The 18,779-nt window shown below is 35.7% G+C and overlaps 1 protein-coding gene across 7 annotated transcripts in view; it reads right to left on the bottom strand.

Moving 5' to 3' along the window:
• The window catches only part of USP54 (ubiquitin specific peptidase 54), an 82,828-nt gene extending 77,239 nt beyond the window's left edge, over positions 1-5,589 (bottom strand). For all 7 annotated transcript variants that reach the window (XM_044659073.1, XM_044659074.1, XM_044659075.1 and 4 more), the window contains exons 1-2: positions 5,443-5,589; positions 2,165-2,257 (exon numbers count right to left, since the gene is read on the bottom strand). In XM_044659073.1, coding sequence (XP_044515008.1) covers positions 2,165-2,257; positions 5,443-5,589 — 240 coding nt within the window. The remainder of the gene's footprint in view (positions 1-2,164; positions 2,258-5,442) is intronic.
• Positions 5,590-18,779: the final 13,190 nt, after the last annotated feature.

Raw genomic sequence — 18,779 nt, 5'->3', positions numbered from 1 at the left:
TATATATATATATATATATATATATATATATATATAGAGAGAGAGAGAGAGAGAGAGAGAGAGAGAGAGAGAAGGAGGGGGAAAAGGGGGTAGGTACTACAATCAAGGGTACTAGTGTAAGAAAACTTCATGAGTTGAATTCATCTTAAGCATGGTTTAGCATGGTTTAGAAGTAGGTCTATGGTTTGGCAGAAGAGTGGGGGTATTCCAGGCAAAAGGGATGACATTTATATTGTCAGGAGACAGGAAAAGTATACGCACAGAATAAATACCTTAATTTGATTAAAATTTAAAGTATAAATGAAGGTATATCACATGATCAGGAAATGAAAGAGGAAGCAGAAGGGAGAGGGAGACTGGTACTGAGTTCAGAGACATCCTGGCTTCTAAGAGGCATAAGAGAGGATGTATATAAGTCACCAGTCCTTCCCAGCAGAGGCAATTTTCTTGTTCAACATGACCTTTTTATTCAAGGATTTCTCCAATCTTTACATTTCCTTAAAAAACTTTTTATTGGTTTTCATGCTAAAGCTCAAGCTTCCCTCAGGTAAGAAGAAGTTGACTCAGTTTTATTTTGCTAGAATTTAGGAACTCTTTGTATAAACCATCTGTAGTGGTATCTGTCCTCAAAACTGAAGGAAATTGACTAAATGATATTTTTTTGCTCATTTGCTAATTTGGCTTGACTTTTATGGGAAAGCATGAGCCAAAGATATACAATTCTAACAGTTTTGTTTAGAACTGTTGAATTTAATCCACTACTTCCAATCCAAATTTTGCTCCAATTAATTCATTTTAAAAGTCATAATGATTTACAAATAAGGGATAGATGGAAAATTACATTTTTGGACTGAGAGGTAATAAAGCAAGATATTAAAATGAAATGTCTTTTAGGAATGGTCCTAGAGAATACTTAGCAGCTCAGACTTCATACTTAAAAATTCAGTGATGGTCATCATCATTTCCAGACATAGCTCTATAGAAATCTGGCATCTGCTACCTTTATTTGAAACTAAAGTATGAACATGTGTGGGTGTGGAGAGAGAGATTTGGAATCACTTGCAATTCAGGGGAATTCCTCCAGTTTTCTTAAATCCTAAAGATGTTCCTAGGTGTCTTGTGTAGCTTTTTTTGGACAGAAGATAACAATTCTTTGTCCAAAAAGGAAAACATTAACCAAAGTGACACAAATTGGTTATAGTGAGGTGCACCAGTAATTTCCTTCAAAGGAAGGTTTTATGAAATTGAAAAAGGCTTTTGGTAAAATTCATTTCAGAATCCAGGAAGTCTCATTCAAACACAACTATTCTACCCTGCAGCTGGATGAAGAGAATGCAGGAAAGCTACCAGGTAAAAATGGGCTAGTGACCCAAGCAGAAAGCAACTACTTAATCTTCTCAATGTCTTCTTCTAAAACCTTGGGAACTGCTTCAGTAAAAGACTTTCATTTGGTAAAATCTCTACCTTTCATAGCAGTGGAAAATGTGAAAACTTTTCTCTAGGATTAAGTTCTCTGAGATCTATTCCCTTTCTCCAGTCTAATTTTCTCTGACATCTAAATAAATAATTAGTTTCTTGGGATTCTGAAATAAGGATGAAATTTAGGGTCAAGGAATACAAAGAGGACAACAATGGTATTTAAAATTTAAGATCTATGATAATGAAAAAAACACCAATCATCAGTACCAACTCCTCCTAGTGGGAACCAGAAGTACTACAAAATTATAGCAAAAACTCATTAGCTGTAGAGGCAGCTGGGTAGCTCAGTGGATTGAGTCAGGCCTAGAGACTGGAGGTCCAGGTTCAAATCCAGCCTCAGGCACTTTCCAGCTGTATGACTGGGCAAGTCTCTTGACCCCCATTGCCTACCCTTACCACTCTTCCACCTAGGAGCCAATACACAGAAGTTAAGGGTTAAAAAAGAAAATATATAATTAGTTGAACAATGAAAATATATTCCAACTGAAGAAACCCCCAACAATTCATCAAAGCTTGAAGAGGTTAAAAAATGTCTCAGAAACTCAACAATTAAAGCCAAGGTTTAACAACTTAGGAGCAGCTAATGGTGGAGTTGGTTGGAGCAGCTCCCAAACTAATCATACTGTCAATTAAAACATTAGGAATGTAGTTGGTGAAATGGAACAGGAGCAATACAAACACTTACTTTGAGAGCACAAAAGATGCAGGAGTCCCCCATGCACTTGTGTGTAGTAAGTTGTCTAAAGCTACGACGGAAGATGTCCAAGTGCCATAGAACCTAATAAAAGAGGAAAAAAACTCTTCATCATTCTGCACAAAACATCTTGTCACTTAATGCTTAATCCCATGAAGAATAAAACCAACATATATCATAATGGAAAAGTCATGAGGCGGGGAAGCAGAAGATGCTCAAGCTAGTATATCAGATAAACCTCAAGAAAGTTAGCAAAAAGGGCACAGAGCAACAGGGAAACTATAAAAAAGAAAAAGCATGAGAAGCAGACATAGTCATGATATTCTAAAAATTAAATTTAGGGAAGAAAATTTGGATAGTAAAACTTTACTATGTAGAAAAGTACAGTAAGATTTTTAAAAATTATCTTGTAAGCTCAATATACTACAGTTTAGAACCTAATATAGAGTAAGTTTTTATTAGGTCTTTCCATTTTTGTTTTCATACCTTTTAGGAAACCATGTAGCTAAAGAAAGGAGAGAGACTGGAGAAGTAATACAGTTTTCTAAAGAATGTAAAGAACAAGGGTTGAAATTCCTAAAGAGTAATATCTCTTGAAGCCTTTCCTACAAAGAGGGTATTTAGGGACATCAGATAATACTAAAAGGCAGAAAGGTTTCTGGAATTTTCAGGGAAAGTATAACTCTTATGACAATGTTTCAAAGTAAACAATTCTCTAAAACCTGAAATACATCAAAGCCAATAATACTTCATAATGGAATTTAACATACTACTTTTCATGTTACAAATTAGAATAATAAACTATACAAATAATAATTTTTAGTCTATAAAATTTTAACTATCTTAAAAAAATTTTGAAAAACTGGAACTGTGGTTTAAAAAAATACCAAGTGAGAAAACTCCTACTAAGGGATTTATACCTCCTCTGCAATTTATAGTTTGAAAGCTACCTGGGTCACTGGAAAGGAAAAGGATTTGCCTAGGACACATCACAGAACAGAATGTTCTGGGGCAGGACTAGAACTCAGGATCTTGATTCTGAATATGGTTCTCAGTCTGATACACAATATACCATAGAGATCAGTTCTAAGAAGTTCCTGCCCTAGTTCTTCAATGTATTCCTCTAAGAATTAAGCTGAGGGCAGCTGAGTGGCTCAGTGGATTGAGAGCCAAGCCTAGAGATGGGAGATCCTAGGTTTAAATCTGGCCTCACACACTTCCCAGCTGTGTGACCCTGGGCAAGTCACTTCACCCCATTGCCTAGCCCTTACCGCTCTTCTGCCTTAGAACCAATATTGATTCTAAGTGGAAGGTAAGGGATTTAAAAAAAAAAAAAAAGAAAGAATTGAGCCAATAGTCCTGCAATCTTTATAAACTGTAAAAAACTATTTTATTGCAAAAATTTTTATTATTAGGATAAGAAATCACAAATATCACTTTACCTGAGACTATTGGGAGAATGTAAACGAGTTAAATTAATAACTTCCATAGGCCTACAGCTTAGAAATAGAGGTAAATACAAAAACTTGCTTCAAGTGACCATATTGCCTGCTTTAGTGCTTTACCATATACAGTTACATACATGAAAAGATACATTCAGGCAAGTCAAAATTTATCTGAAATGTATCTGATGGGATTTGTCAATTGCCAAAAAGCACATATAAAGACCTTACTCTGAAAGGCACTGAGCTAAATGTTTGTGATACAAAAAAAAAAAGGCAGAAGACAGTCCCTGCCCTCAAGAAGCTCCCAATCTAATGGTGAAGACAACATGTAAATAGGTTGGTACACACGCGATCCATACAGAACTGATATAAAGTCCTCCAAGGAAAAGGAATGAATAGTTGGGATGACCTTGAAAAGTCTCCTGTAGGGAGGGGGCAGCTAGGTGGCTCAGAAGACTGAATTCAGACACTTCCTAAACTGTGTGACCTTGGCCAAGTTTCATTGCTTATCCTTTGCCATTTTTCTGCCTTGAAACCAACACAAAGTATTGGTTCTAAATGGAAGGTAAGGGTTAAAAAAAAAAAAAGACAGTAGAAGGTGAGATTCAAAAAAGCCCTTAAAACAAAATTCTCTCTAGGTTTTTATATCTAAGGTCTTGAACAACAGAGACACATTATGAAGAGTGACTTCATAAAAGCAGAGAACTGAAAGGAAATGTATAAGTCATTGTAATCCTATCACCTTATTTAACAGGAAAAGAAGGCCCTAAGAGACCAAAAGACTGGCCCAAAACAGTCAACCAGGACTAGAACTCAGAGACTTTAACTTTCTGTACAATGCTCTTTCCACCATAACATACTGTTTTTCTTTTCCTCATAGTATTTTATTTGTTTAGTCACTACAGGGAGTATATGAGGCATTAGGAGTCTTCAAGGTGAACAGAAAAGGTTTCATGTTCTTTCACTTTATACAAATGGAAAAAACTATGAGGTGAAAGAAAAACAGATGCTAGATTTCTATCAGGGAGGGTGAAGGTGACCCTAAAACCTCATGGCCTCCTCAGCCAAATCAAATCTTGACACATCATGGTTCCAGAAAAGGTGGGGGTGGCAAGGAGTACCCAAAAAGAATAATCTGGGGGCGGATAATCACCACTGAAGAATTCACTTTCTAACAGCTCTGTTCAGGCACGTTTGACCAGATATTGTTTATGAGCCAACACGGGAAAGAATGCTAGGACAGAGAAGAAAGGGATGGAATTAAACATGTAAAGGCTATATATTAGCAGCATAAATATTATGAAGCTGCTACAATTCAATAAAAAAAAAACACCTTTGACTTGACTGGAAACATTTTTTACTTCTAAAAGAGAAAAGTAATTTCACCTGTTCATTACAGAACTCTGTTTCAAGTGAAGAAAACTTGAGGCTGCTTTACTTTTAAGAAAAATGCATCATAATATGTTGACAGATTTTTATTTTCTAAGTCAAGAGAGCTAAACTAAAAACAAACAAACAAAAAACAAACCAAAGCTCTTAAGGAAACTTTAAGAGATTCTCTGGCCACTACTCGATAGCCACTTCATGCATGGAAAATATTACTATTCTCATTTTACCAATCAGGCAACAGAGGTCCAGGTAGGTGAAGGAACTTGCCCAGGGTCACAGAGTGAATTAAACAAATAAGAGCTTATTTAATAATGGCTTTTGAGAGAGAGGAATCCTCACAGTTCTACATTTATACAAGGTAATAGAAATACAACAATCTGAAATCAGAGTTTACCAGGAGAAAAAAAACAGGAAAACAAAAATAAGACTCCTTACCTGCAGGGCACTATTGAGGAAGCAGCTATTCTGTCCAGGTTCATTGCTGAGACCTTTACTAGGAGCTATGGAAGTTGTGCTCCGGGGGGCAAACATCCCCTGGACGCTTCCCCGTCCTACAGAAAAGTAATTCCTTTTCCAAGACATTGTTCACATTTAGCTCCAAACACGGAGAAGGCTGTATCTGTTTGGGTCTCTTGATGCTTAAGTGCTCAACAGAAATGGAGGTCCGGAGTAGTCAATTTCTTTAGCCAAAGTTTGAGCTGGTAACTGCCAACAAAAAAGTATTCCTCTATGTCCAGATGATAGAACTGTCATTCAACTACTCCAAAAAGCAGCAAAATTCTAACACTCAAATAGGAGAGATGCAAACAGTAAGGATCCATGTTCATCTGTAAGTTGTTGTTCTATTCAGTACTTTAACTGAAATGGCATCAGCTCCACAAAAATCTTGTGAAAAACTAATCCTCAACTCCAGAAACATCCAGGATCAGTAAGAGACATTTTCCTCCGGACTGAAGACAAAAATCCAACTAGGAAAAGGCAGACAAACAGGAATAAAATGAAGCTCTCTGGAGCTATAGCTGGCATGTTCCATCATCTACTGGCTTGAAAAGGACAATTCCAATTCCTACAGAAGGGCAAAAAGATTCCACAACAACCCTGGAAGGAGATGTGCATTGTGCTTTGTTTTCACTTTGCCAAAAATTCTTCTAGTCACCCATCCAAAACATCAGAAAGCTTTGTTTCTTCTTTTCTTCTGTGACTGGAATAGCCAGCCCTGCCAGGGTGCTTTAGAATGGAAAAAAAAAAACAACAAAAGCTTACATCACTTAATGACTCTGCTGGCTTTGCTATGTTCTGCCAAGACCAATGTTGCCTCACCTCTAACTACAAACTTGAAACCTTGACATAAAAACAAAAAACAATCAAACAAGTAGAAGGAAAAAAAGGTGTGGGCCATGAGTCCTGGGAAACTTCTCTAAAATTTATTTGAGGGAAGTAGAAAAAAAATTCATTTAAAAGCAGCAAAACCAAATATATCTTTTCCAGATGAAGCAAGATTGACGAAGCATACACCCAACCTTGATCTTAGAGAGTTTCTGACAGCTCTCTCACACAGAGTTTACAATAAGAAAATGCATTCTATGTAATAAAGATATGTTATATGTATAAACATGAAAACTTATCTAGAGGCTGGGAAGGACAAGTCATCAATCTGTACTCTGTTCTGAACAAAGTTATCACATCTACGAGAAATATCAAAGGCATATTCTTCCCACTTTGTCAAAAGCCAAGTCTCCTATATTCTCTGCCAGGGGAACACGGAAGATTAGGGACACAGATCTTTTATCATTAGGTGACAAGGCTCATATTCAGAAAGGGATCAGGCATCTATTTTTTAAATCAACCATGAAAAGGAAACACTCAATTCCAGTATGAAGTCTTAGAAATATGTATGTTAGTTCATATTCACAATAGTATTATGAAAAACAAAAAGTGGTTTCTGCAAGCTCCATTATATCACTCTTACAGTTCTAAGAAACAAATAGCAGCTTTTGAGAATGAGAAACGTACATTTTTTAACAAGAATCACCCAGAATGAAAAGATATAACCTGCAACAGTGGAGGGAATACCCACACCAATGAAATTATGAATCTTTGAAAAGTAGACATACGCATAACTTCAAGTATGAGATATGATTTTATCAGTGTGGATGGAACCTCCCCTCAACTGACTTAGATAATCACACTCCAGGCCTTAGATCACCTTTTTTGCTAGTTGCTTTTGCCAACAATCCTTTAGCTAATAGCTAACCTTCTAGTGATAAACCCCTCCAAATGAGTGGGGCTTTTTTTCAGATGACAGGGAGACCAGGCTCACACTGAAGCCTTAACATCTGATGAGGAATTTTTTTTACTTGTGTTTGCTGTCTTTGAGAACTCCAGGCCAAGATAAGACCTTTGAGGTAGTACTTTAGTGATGGATACAATATGGAGTGTGTGTTTATATGTGTATATGTGAAATTTTGAAAGGTTTAATATTGAAGGTGAGTTTGGAGCCAGGCTTAAAAGGAGAGGGGCTGATTCAAAGAAAAGAGGCAGGAGATCAACCTATAGAAAAAGACTTAAAAAGTCAACTTGTGATCCAAAAACAAAGGAAAAATGACTTAAAATTTAAATCCAAACAATAAAGTGAGTGTGGAATAGGAAAACAGAAATGTTTTAAGGCCCTCCTAAAGATAACTTCAGTAAAGTAATAATTTCACATTCATCACTATAGTATCTCCATTGTTTTGGCTGGACAACATGTTACTCATTTTTCAGGACAGAAATAAATAGATGAGAAAATGTCATAGGAACAATCACAATATTTATTTCTTATAATTTACTGTCAGGAATTCTACTTTGAACTTATGCTTGTTTTATACATATTTGTAAATATGTCTTATCCCCTCCTATTGACCATATATACCCGTTCGGTGACAGAGTATTATTATATCATTTTTTACTTTTTGGATTCCTGGTATCTAATCCTTATCCAGCACAGTGCTTTTGTTGAAATGAACTGAATTGATTCTGCTGTTCATCTTCATCTTTGGCTTAACAAAAATGCCAAAGAAAGAGCAAAGAAATTATAAAGTAAAGATATTGCCTGAAAGGGGACAGCCATAATCTTCTCCTTCCTTTCAGAGATTACCCACTAGAAGCATCTTGTCCAAACATGATAATATTACAAATACAAGTGCTAAGTTTCATTTTGACCAAAAACTATCTCCATCTGCAAAGGCAGGTCTTGTCCAAACATGATAAAATTATAAATACAAGTAAACTTGAAATTCTCTCTGTCTCTGTCTCTGTCTCTCTCTCTCTCTCTCTCTCTCTCTCTCTCTCTCTCACACACACACACACACACACACACACACACACACACACACACACAGAGTCAAAGGCTCTAACCGAAAGAATGTAGGGTTACAAAATAAACATCTCTTGTATTACACCTTCTCCAGGCATGAAAGAAACTAAAGGATGAAAACAACAACAACAAAAAAGATTAATGTCAGGAAGTACAGCAACAGATGAGTCAAAGAACAGTTATTTGCCCAGGGTATTTAAAGAGAAAATCAAAATAATGGTCTTTAAAAGTTTTCTCTCAGCTTTAAATCTCTGATGCCATGACCCTACAATTTAGTGATTTGCCCATAAATGTACAGGTACAAATTTTAGTTTCTCTGAAGGTACACACTATTTCTAATTTGTACTTAAAATTTTAGCACTTAATTATGTAGTCCATTCTTCTCCAATTAGTTTATGACTGCTATCTCATCTCTCCAACTAAAAGTACCTTCATGTTTTAAAATTTGTACTGTATCTTCCATAACAACGAACATAGTTTTGAACACAAAAGGCACTCAACAAATGTTTCTTACTGGTCAATATGGCATTAAAAATATGCCTAGGTCTCTGTCATACAGCAGAAAATTTCTCCCCTCCCCACACTTCCTCAGGGGCACACCCTAACACAATACTCACACACCCCATTCAAATCTGCTAAACAGCCTTCAGCCAGTTAAGCTGCATACCTACAGCGCAACTGTGGCAATGGAATGTCAAGTACCAAGGCTTCTCTTTGCTAAGAGCCCAAATGTCTTGACAGACAGGTATGGTTTCCAGGATCCACTTCAAAAGCCTCCTTAAACTTAGCCTGACTATGAAAGATAGACTAAGCAGAAAAGTGAGGAAAAGGGGGTCCAACTCTGAAGGCCAGTATCATATAAGCCATAAGGCTCTGTTTTGCTTATAATATACCTTCTCAAGGTGTGTCAGAAACTAAAGGTTAAAAACAAAACATGACAAAAACTGAAGAAAATAAAATTTAGCAAACAAATGATTTAGAAAGACAACTGTCAACTCCTTACCTTGAAGCTGTAGTTCATGAAACAAGAAGCTACTAGTGCAAGACAACTCTCCACACTGTGAGGAAAGAAACTATTTCTAACCACAAAATCCAAATAATTTGGGGAAAACAAGCAATTTTTATCTGCAGCAAGGCAAAAAACAATTGTACATATATGTATACATATACACACATACACACAAACATATATATGAGATCATGAAAGTAATAGATGGTGATGCTAAACTAAATAATACTGGAGGACATTCCGGCAAAGACAAAAAAGATTAGAAAAATTAAGATCCAGTAGGGCAATATAATAAATTATATAAATGGAAAGGTAGGAAACATGTAAAATATAAAAAATCCTGGAAAGATGATAAGAAGTTTAAGATAATAGCTTACCTAGTTATGGTGTTCCAAATTACCATCTAAAATACAATATGCCAAACTAAATTTCCATGTCATTCTGAAAATTAAAGTTAGATGACAATGTGATCATCTAATACTCATATAATTACAATGGGAATGGTGAATTTTATTTCAGATCAGAAGACTTGTCAATGACTTCAAAATAATTTTACAACAATCTAAAGTATGAATGAAATGACAGGTTTGATCTAGGACATACATAACTAAGTCTATGCAATTTGATTAAATACTGAAAGTATTTTAATTTTACACCTTTTGAAGGGCTTATGTCTTTAAAGACTCCCCCTTTTCTCCTCAATTTACCTTTACAGGATCTTCACAAATGTAATGGGGGAAGGTACCTTAAAACTCACCTAAAATAATAAATCTCTTCATCTTGCACATGAGGAAACTGAAGATGGGATAAAGTAACTTGTCCAATGTTATAGAGGTAGAAGGTGGCAGAGCAAGGATTCAAGCTGAGGTCCTGAAATTCTAAATCTTGCCCTTTTTCTCTATTCTATACTAGACTCTCCCACCTCAAGCTCTTTTCCTATTTTTCCCTGCCAAGCTCCTGGAAAAAGAAACACTCAATGCTTCTGCTTCCTTACACAATGACTCACTCTTTTAACCCCTTTTATTCTGGTTTCCTTCACTACTGAAATGAACACTGAAATACCATTGAAATTCATCTCTTTGAGGTCATTAATTGCCTTATTACCAAATCCGATATTAATTTTTCCACCTTTATCTTTTTTCACTGTCTCCTCAGCATCTAACAGTATGAACTGTCCAACCTCTCTGTCCCATTCCTCCTTAACTTCTGTAATACTGAATGTTTCTTTTCCTGACTGAATTCTCTTCATTCTCTTTTCCTCCTATATAACAAGAATTCCTGTTTTCTTTCAAGCCTAACCACTGCCTTCAGGACCTTGTACTTTTACTTATATTCTTTCTCTAAGATCTCTCTCTTTATAGGCTCTATCCTGTGTTTACAAATACTCTTTTTTCTTTTAAACTCTTACCTTCCACTTTACAATCAATATTGTATATTGGTTCCAAGGCAGAAGAATGGTAAGGGTTAGGCAATGGGGGTTAAGTGACTTGCCCAGGGTCACACAACCAGGAAGTGTCTGAGTTTAGATTTGAACCTAGAACCTCCTGTCTCTAGGCCTAGTTCTCAGTCCACTGAGCTACCCAGCTGCTCCCAACTATAAATATTCTTAAAATAGTAGATCACAAAAATATGCATTCCCTTGACCATCCATCCCTCTCTCCCAGCTACTGTGTTATTTAACCAAGAATGTTAGAACCAGAAGAAGCCTTAAGAGTGATTTAATTTAGGGCAGCTGGGTAGCTCAGTGGAGTGAGAGTCAGGCCTAGAGACAGGAGGTCCTAGGTTCAAACCCGGCCTCAGCCACTTCCCAGCTGTGTGACCCTGGGCAAGTCACTTGACCCCCATTGCCCACCCTTACCAATCTTCCACCTATGAGACAATACACCGAAGTACAAGGGTTTTAAAAAAAAAAAAAAAAAAGAAAGAGTGATCTAATTTAACACTCTCACTTTACAGTAGAGGAAACTCAACACCAGAAGCAAAGCCCTACAACTCATTAAAAGCAAAGTTGTTTCTAGACCTTAGGTCACTTACCCCTTGATCAGGAGTTTAGAAAGAAGAGGTATTTCAATGAGCCAAACCACATAAAGAATTCCAAAGGGACCTGAAATTTTATTTTATTTTTTTATTATATTTTTATTTTGAATATTTTCCCATAGTTACATGTTTCATGTCCTTTCCCTCTCCCCAAACCTCCCTTAGCTGATGCACAATTCCAATGGGTTTTACATGTATCATTGATCAAGACCTTATTCCATATTATTGATAGTTGGACTAAAGTTATCGTTTAGTGTCTTCTTCCCCAATAATATCCCCATCAGCCCATGTGTTCAAGCAGTTGTTTTTTTTCTGTGTTTCTCCTCCCACAGTTCTTCCTCTGAATGTGGCTAGTTTTCTTTCTCATAAGTCCCTCAAGCCTTGCTCTGGATTCTTGCATTGCTGCTAGTAGAGAAGTCTATTATGTTCGATTGTACTACAGTGTATCAGTCTCTGAGTACAATGTTCTCCTGGTTCTGCTCCTTTCACTCTGCATCAATTCCTGGAGGTCGTTCCAGTTCACATGGAATTCCTCCAGTTCTTTATTCCTTTGAGCACAATAGTATTCCATCACCAACAGATACCACAATTTGTTTAGCCATTCCCCAATTGAAGGACATTCTCTCATTTTCCAATTTTTTGCCACCACAAAGAATGTGGCTATAAATATTTTTGTACAAGTCTTTTTTGGGGTATAAACCAAGCAGTGCTATGGCTGGATCAAAAGGCTTTTAAAGCCCTTTGGTCATAGTTCCAAATTGCCATCCAGAATGGTTGGATTAATTCACAACTCCACCAGCAATGAATTAATGTCCCAATTTTGCCACATCCCCTAATATTCATTACTCTCCCCTGCTGTCATTTTTAGCCAATCTGCTAGGTGTGAGGTGATGCCTCAGAGTTGTTTTGATTGCATTTCTCTAATTATTTAGAACACTTTCTCATGTGCTTATTGATAGTTTTGATTTCTTTATCTGAGAATTGCCTATTCATAGGACCTGAAATTTTAAAAGGAAGGAGCTGTACAAAAACTGGAAACAGGAACATAAAAGTGTCAGAAGCCTATAGGAATAGTATATAAATAAGGCAGGCATGTAAATCCAAGAACTCAAGCAGCAGCAGTTCCCTATAACCTCAGACTATCAGACCTGCCCCTAAACCAGTGATGGGCGCCACAGAGCATGGTGTGTCAAAATTCACCAAAAAACAGTGTATAACTCGGGTGGTGTGTCACTTTGAGAAAAAAACATAATTTTATGATATTTATAGTTTAAATAACAAAAATGTGTAATTGTAATATATAACTGTATTCAATAAATAAATAAATAGCTTAGATATTTAAATAATTTTAAAAATAGGTAAATTAATATAGGTAGAATTGTCATCTAAAGTGCAGAGTGTCTACACTACACTACAGCAAATGTTTCATCCTCGGTATGTGACCCCTGCTTCTCTGTATGCAGCCATGTGTCAGCGAAAATGGATACATGTGTCAGTGCTGACATGCATATCATAGGTTTGCCATCACCACCCTAAACTGATCCACATAGCTATCACATTGGAAGGAAGAAGTCTACCATCCACACCACCATCAGTCAAGCCAATTTAGCTGAAGCAGCAAAGCAACTTGAAGGATTAATAGAAGGTAATATATGCTAGAGTTTGTTAAAACTACCAACCTTCCTTGGATCCCAGTGGAGATAGCAAAGGACTCAAAGTCCTCTAAGATTACTGTTCCTGCTTCCAGTCTAACATCCATAGCTATTATCAAGGAGAACAACCTTTGTGGAAAAGTAGAAAATCTGCCACCACAAATAATGAGCATTGCCAATGGACTGGTAATCCTAAGAGCCCCATGAGGAGTGACTCACCTTAGACCACCAACCCTGCAATTAGCCCAGTCCCAACTACAGTCCCTGTGGAAATTCAATCTAGCAATTGCCTCTGTGGGTTCTGTTAGGCCCTACCTCAGGGGCAGATTCTGAAAGCCCATAAAAGAACAGCTCCAGTCACCAAGGTCCTTGGCATTGTCAAATGGTTCAATCAGATATAAATATGGTTTTATTAATGGAAACAGTATTAAAGATAGTGGGTCACTATAATGTTTTGCTGCTCCACTGTGGGGACTGATAGGCCTTTTCTATCTGACTAAGACCTCCTATATATGTTGTATTTTTCCATTAGGATGTGAACTCCTTGAGGGTAAGGATGCTTTGCTATTCCATTATTTTCCCAGCACTTATTATAATATTTTGCATATAGTAAGTGCTTAATAAATTATATATTTTTAAAATATAATTTAGATTTCCCTTGCCTCTTCCCTTTCTTCCAGAAAAACATCCTCTGAAATGAAAATTTTTTTCTTAAAATAAAAAAAGATGAAGAACAAGATTGGGGTGAGGGTTTCAGCAGAACAGATTATTAATACAAAGAGAAAAATTGGCATTATTTGCCCTAAACTCTCTTCTTTGGAAAGCTTGTCCTTTATCATTTTGTAACATTTATTTTCAATTGTTTTGTGTAGTTGTTCCTTCCATTTACATGGCTTCCAGTTGATACGTATTTATGAAGCACAAACTAAATGCCAGATGCTGGAACTGTCATCATGAATATTATTTTCTTGACTCTGCTTCCTTTGCTTTGTCTCTGTTCATATACTCTTTCATACTTCTCATTTTCCATCACATTCATTGTTTTGTAGAGCAAAAGAATATAATCTTCCATTATATTCATATACCACAATTTCTTTAGCTCTCTCCCAATCCAATGGGTTTCTATTTTGTTTCTAGTTCTTAGCTACCACAAAAAAAAGCTACTATCAATATTTTGATAAAGCTTTTCTTTCTGTCAGTGATCTCTTTGGGATATAATGCCTACCAGTGGAAAGCTCTGGGTTAAAGGTTATGAACATTTTAGCCACTTTATTTTTGTCAGGTAAGCATAAATCACATTCAAAAAAGAGGATTATAAAGACAGTTATCCCAAACCATACATTTGTAAACTTATTATTTATTCCCTGAAAAGAGAAGTCAGTGATTATTGAACAGACTGTGGAGATTTAAAAAGGTTGCAGGAGTCCTTAGGTGCCAGTATGAGTTCAGTAACAAGTCTGCCTAATTCATCTTTTTTCCTCTGTCAGAGAAATCCTGTATACATACATAATATATAAATTTTATCAAGGCTTTTGACAAAATCTCCCATGAAATACTTGTGGACAAGGTGGAAAACCATATATGAAGTGGATGAGAATACAATTAGATAAAATTGAAAAAGCTTAACAATATACTATTAATTGTATTGATGGACTGATGTCACTTGGAAGATCTCCAGAGGTAAGTTAAAAAGCTCTGTCCTTGGCCTTGTGCAGCTCAGTGTTTCAATTATTTCAGCAAAGTAAGAGACAATACAGTATATTTATTATGTTTGAAAGAAACATAAAAACTATATATAATAACATATTAGATTCGAATAAAACTTGGAAGGCTGAAACAATAGGTCAAAAAAAGATGAAATAATAGAAATATTTAAATGAAAAGTCTTGCAATGAAGCTAACCAACTAATTTGCACAAATACAAGATAAGGAAAGACATGACAATACCAATCCACATGTGGAAAAGTTAGTAAATTTTTAGTTGACTGCAATTCACTAAGAACATGACAGGTAAAAAAGTAATACAATCGTACAATATATTATATAATGTCATATAGTGTCTAGATCAAGGGAAATAAAGATTTCCACTGTTCTACAGACTGGTTACACTATATCTAGGATACAGTATTCACTTCTGGAGGTCACATTTTAAAAGTGATATTGTCAAGTTAGTGTATACACAATAGAGGAAAGCAACCATAAGAGTTTACTTAAGACAGATTCATATGAGATCCAGTTGAAGAATTGAGGATATCTATCGTGGAGAATAGCCTTGAGGAAAGAGAGGAAAAATTAGTTTTTCACTATGAAGATAAGGCATTACATATTATATTACAATATAATATATTGTATTACATACAATAGGATTTATTACATACAATGGCATATTCTGAATGCCTCTAGAAAGCTAATCTAGAAAGCTAATAAGAAATTGATGGGAGTTACAAGGAGATAATTTTTCAATAAACTGTAAGGTCTTTCAAACAATTAGAACTATCCAAAAATAAAATTAAATTAAATTAAAAAAAGGAGATACCTTGAAAAGTTGTGAGCTCCTTGGAAAGACTGAAGCAAGAGCTAAATAGACAACTATAAATGATGCTTTAAAATTTCTGTATGAAACTGGAGTATGGACTTTATGACCTTCTGGGTTTCTACAATAGCCTCTTCATCTATGGATTCTCCTCCAATATTTCCTCTACAGTGCTACCGAATGGGGGCAAGCTAGGCAGCTCAGTGGATTGAGAGCCAGGCCTAGAGAATGGGGGAGGGGGGGAGGGAGTTCTGGGTTCAAATCTGACCTCAGACACTTCCTAGCTGTGCAAGTCACTTAACCCCAAATGGCAAGCCCTTACAGGTCTTCTGACTTAGAATCAATACTTAGCAATGATTCTAAGATGGAAGGTAAGAATTTTTTAAAAATTACTGTGCTATCAAATTAATATTCTTAATATACAGGTTTGATTAGATTATTTCCCCACTCAAACTCTTTAATGGGTTCTCTTCACAGGATAAAGTACAACCTCTTTTGGCTTACAAAATCTCATGTACACTGTACTGTAAAGTTTACAAAGGTCTTTCCTCACAATAGACCCAAGAGCTTAGGTGCAATCAATTCAATAATTCAGCACACATTTATTAAGTCTTTACTATATAGCAGGAAGACATATTATTTTCCTCATTTTGTCATCCTCCATAATCTAGTCCCAGTCATTCCATCCTTATTTCAGTCATAATCTGCCCTAACTAAATCAATTTACTCACTGTGCCTCATCTCAAAGATTTTCCTCATATGATACACCATTCAAATTTAATTTTTTCCCATCAATAACCACCCATCCAAATTCTACTAATCTTTCAAAATAGTTCAAATCCTGCCTGCTTCATAAAGACCCCCTGGAAAGCTAGGGGGAGCAAAAGACAGAACACTGAACCTGGAGTCAGGAAATCTGAGTTCAAATCCAGTCTATGACATTTACTAACTGTGTGACCCTTGAGAAGTCATTCAATTTCTATCTGCCTCAGTTTCCACATTTGTAAAAGAAGGATGATAATAGCTCTTACCTTCCAGGGTTGTTGAGGATCAAATGAGATAATTGTAAAACACTTAGCACAGTGTCTAGCATGTAGAGAAATATATACATATATATGCTATTATTTATTAGAATCAAGTTTCTATACCACTTTCTAGCCATCACCATATCCCTACTTCATACTCTCCAAACCTCTTTACACTCTCTTTTCTTATTAGAAGGCAAGCTTCTTGAAGATATGCCAGATATAGAACATTTACAACTGAATATACAGGGCAAAAAGATTATAAGGTAAAGTCCTTATAAATTAACTCTGTAATAAACTTATGAATAAAGACTTATAAATTAACATTGTAAAATGCTAGTCACTTAGCTTTCATTAGTTTCTCATCATGCACAACACCAGTGAATTGGTTATTAATATATGAAATTATTAAATAGAGGCAGGCATGCCTGGTTCTTTGTGTACTCACTAGTTAAGACCACTCAGCACTCTACCTCCACACTCCAGAGACCCACAAACTGAACCTCTCTACAGAGGTTTTGCACATTCTCAACATAGAAATAAAAACTTCAGTTAGCAGATTAGAGGTCATCAGATCCCCAGTGAAGAGTGCTTGCAAAGAAATCAAAGAGATATAATAAAATTAGCATACAAATATAATAAAATGAAGGAAAATCTGGCAGAAGAGAAGCAAAAGGTAATATTAAAAGAATATGTCAGGGGGCAGCTAGGTGGATTCAGGAGATTGAGAGCCAGGCCCATAGACAGGAGGTTGTAGATTCAATTCTGAACACAGAAACTTCCTAGCTGTGTGACCCTGGGCAAGTCACTTAATACCCACTGTTTAGCCCTAATCACTCTTCTGCACTGGGGCCACTACACAATATTGATTCTAAGTCAGAAGATAAGAGTTATTTAAAAAGAAAAAAACATAAGTTAGATCTATGGATAAGGGAAAATTTTCTGACCAAACAAGAGATTGACAGCATTACAGGAAGTAAAACGGATAATTTTGATTATATTAAATTAAAAATAAAAAAAGTTTTATACAACCAAGATTGAAATGAAAGCAGGAAGCTGGGGGAAAATTTTACAAGTAACTCTAATAAAGATTTTAATTTCTCAAATATATAGTGAATTAAGTCAAATTTATAAAAGTAAAAGGCATTCTCCAATTGATAAATGGTCAAAGGATATGAACAGGCATTTTTCAGACAAAAAAATCAAAGCCATCTATAATCATATGAAAAAATGCTCTAAATCACTCTTGATTAGAGAAATGCAAATTAAAACAATTCTGGGGTACTTCCTCAAACCTATCAGATTGGCTAATATGACAAAAAAGGAAAATGAGAAATGTTGGAGGGAACTTGGGACACTAATCCAATGTTGGTGGAGTTGTGATTTGATCCAATTATTCTGGAGAGCAATTTGGAACTATGCCCAAAAGGCTCTAAAACTGCATACAGTCTGTATCCCAAAGAGATTTAAAAAAAAAAGGGGGGGGGAAGTACCTATTGGTTAAAAAATATTTATTGCAGCTTGTTTTGTAGTAGCAAAGACTAGGAAATTGAAGGGTTGTTCATTAATTGGGGAGTGGATGAACAAGTCATGGTATATTGATTATGATGGAATTTATTGTACTATAAAAAATGATAAGCAGAATGGTTTTGGAAAAATCTGGAAAGATTTACATGAACTAATGCAAAATAAAGTGAGCAGAACCAAAAGAACATTATACATAGTGACAGCAATATTTTTTGATGAACAACTGAGGATGACCTATTTATTTTCAGCAATACAATGCTCTAAGAAAATAAGAGACTCATGATGAAAAATACCATCTGCTCTTTGAGAAAGAACTGATGGTATCTGAATAAAGACCAAAATGTAATATATTTCACATTCTTCTCTTTAGTCTTTCTAGATCTCTTCCACAAAATGACTAAGATGGAAAAACCTTTTACATGATTGCATATATAAAATTCATATTAGATTGCTTCCTGTCTCAGAGTGGGGAAGAATAAGAAGGACTTAAAGGAGTGTGAGGAGGCAGAGAATTTGGAACTCAAAAGATTTTTAAATGAATGTTAAAAATTGTTTTACATGTATTTAGGGGAAAATAATCTTTTTAAAAAAGATATATGGTTTCTATACAAATCAAAGTGATTGGCCTATATGA

The sequence above is a fragment of the Gracilinanus agilis genome, chromosome 2 (genome assembly GCF_016433145.1).
Source record: "Gracilinanus agilis isolate LMUSP501 chromosome 2, AgileGrace, whole genome shotgun sequence".
Taxonomy (NCBI): domain Eukaryota; kingdom Metazoa; phylum Chordata; class Mammalia; order Didelphimorphia; family Didelphidae; genus Gracilinanus; species Gracilinanus agilis.
Note: the sequence above shows the minus strand (reverse complement) of the source record. Positions and strands in the feature narration are given on the sequence as shown.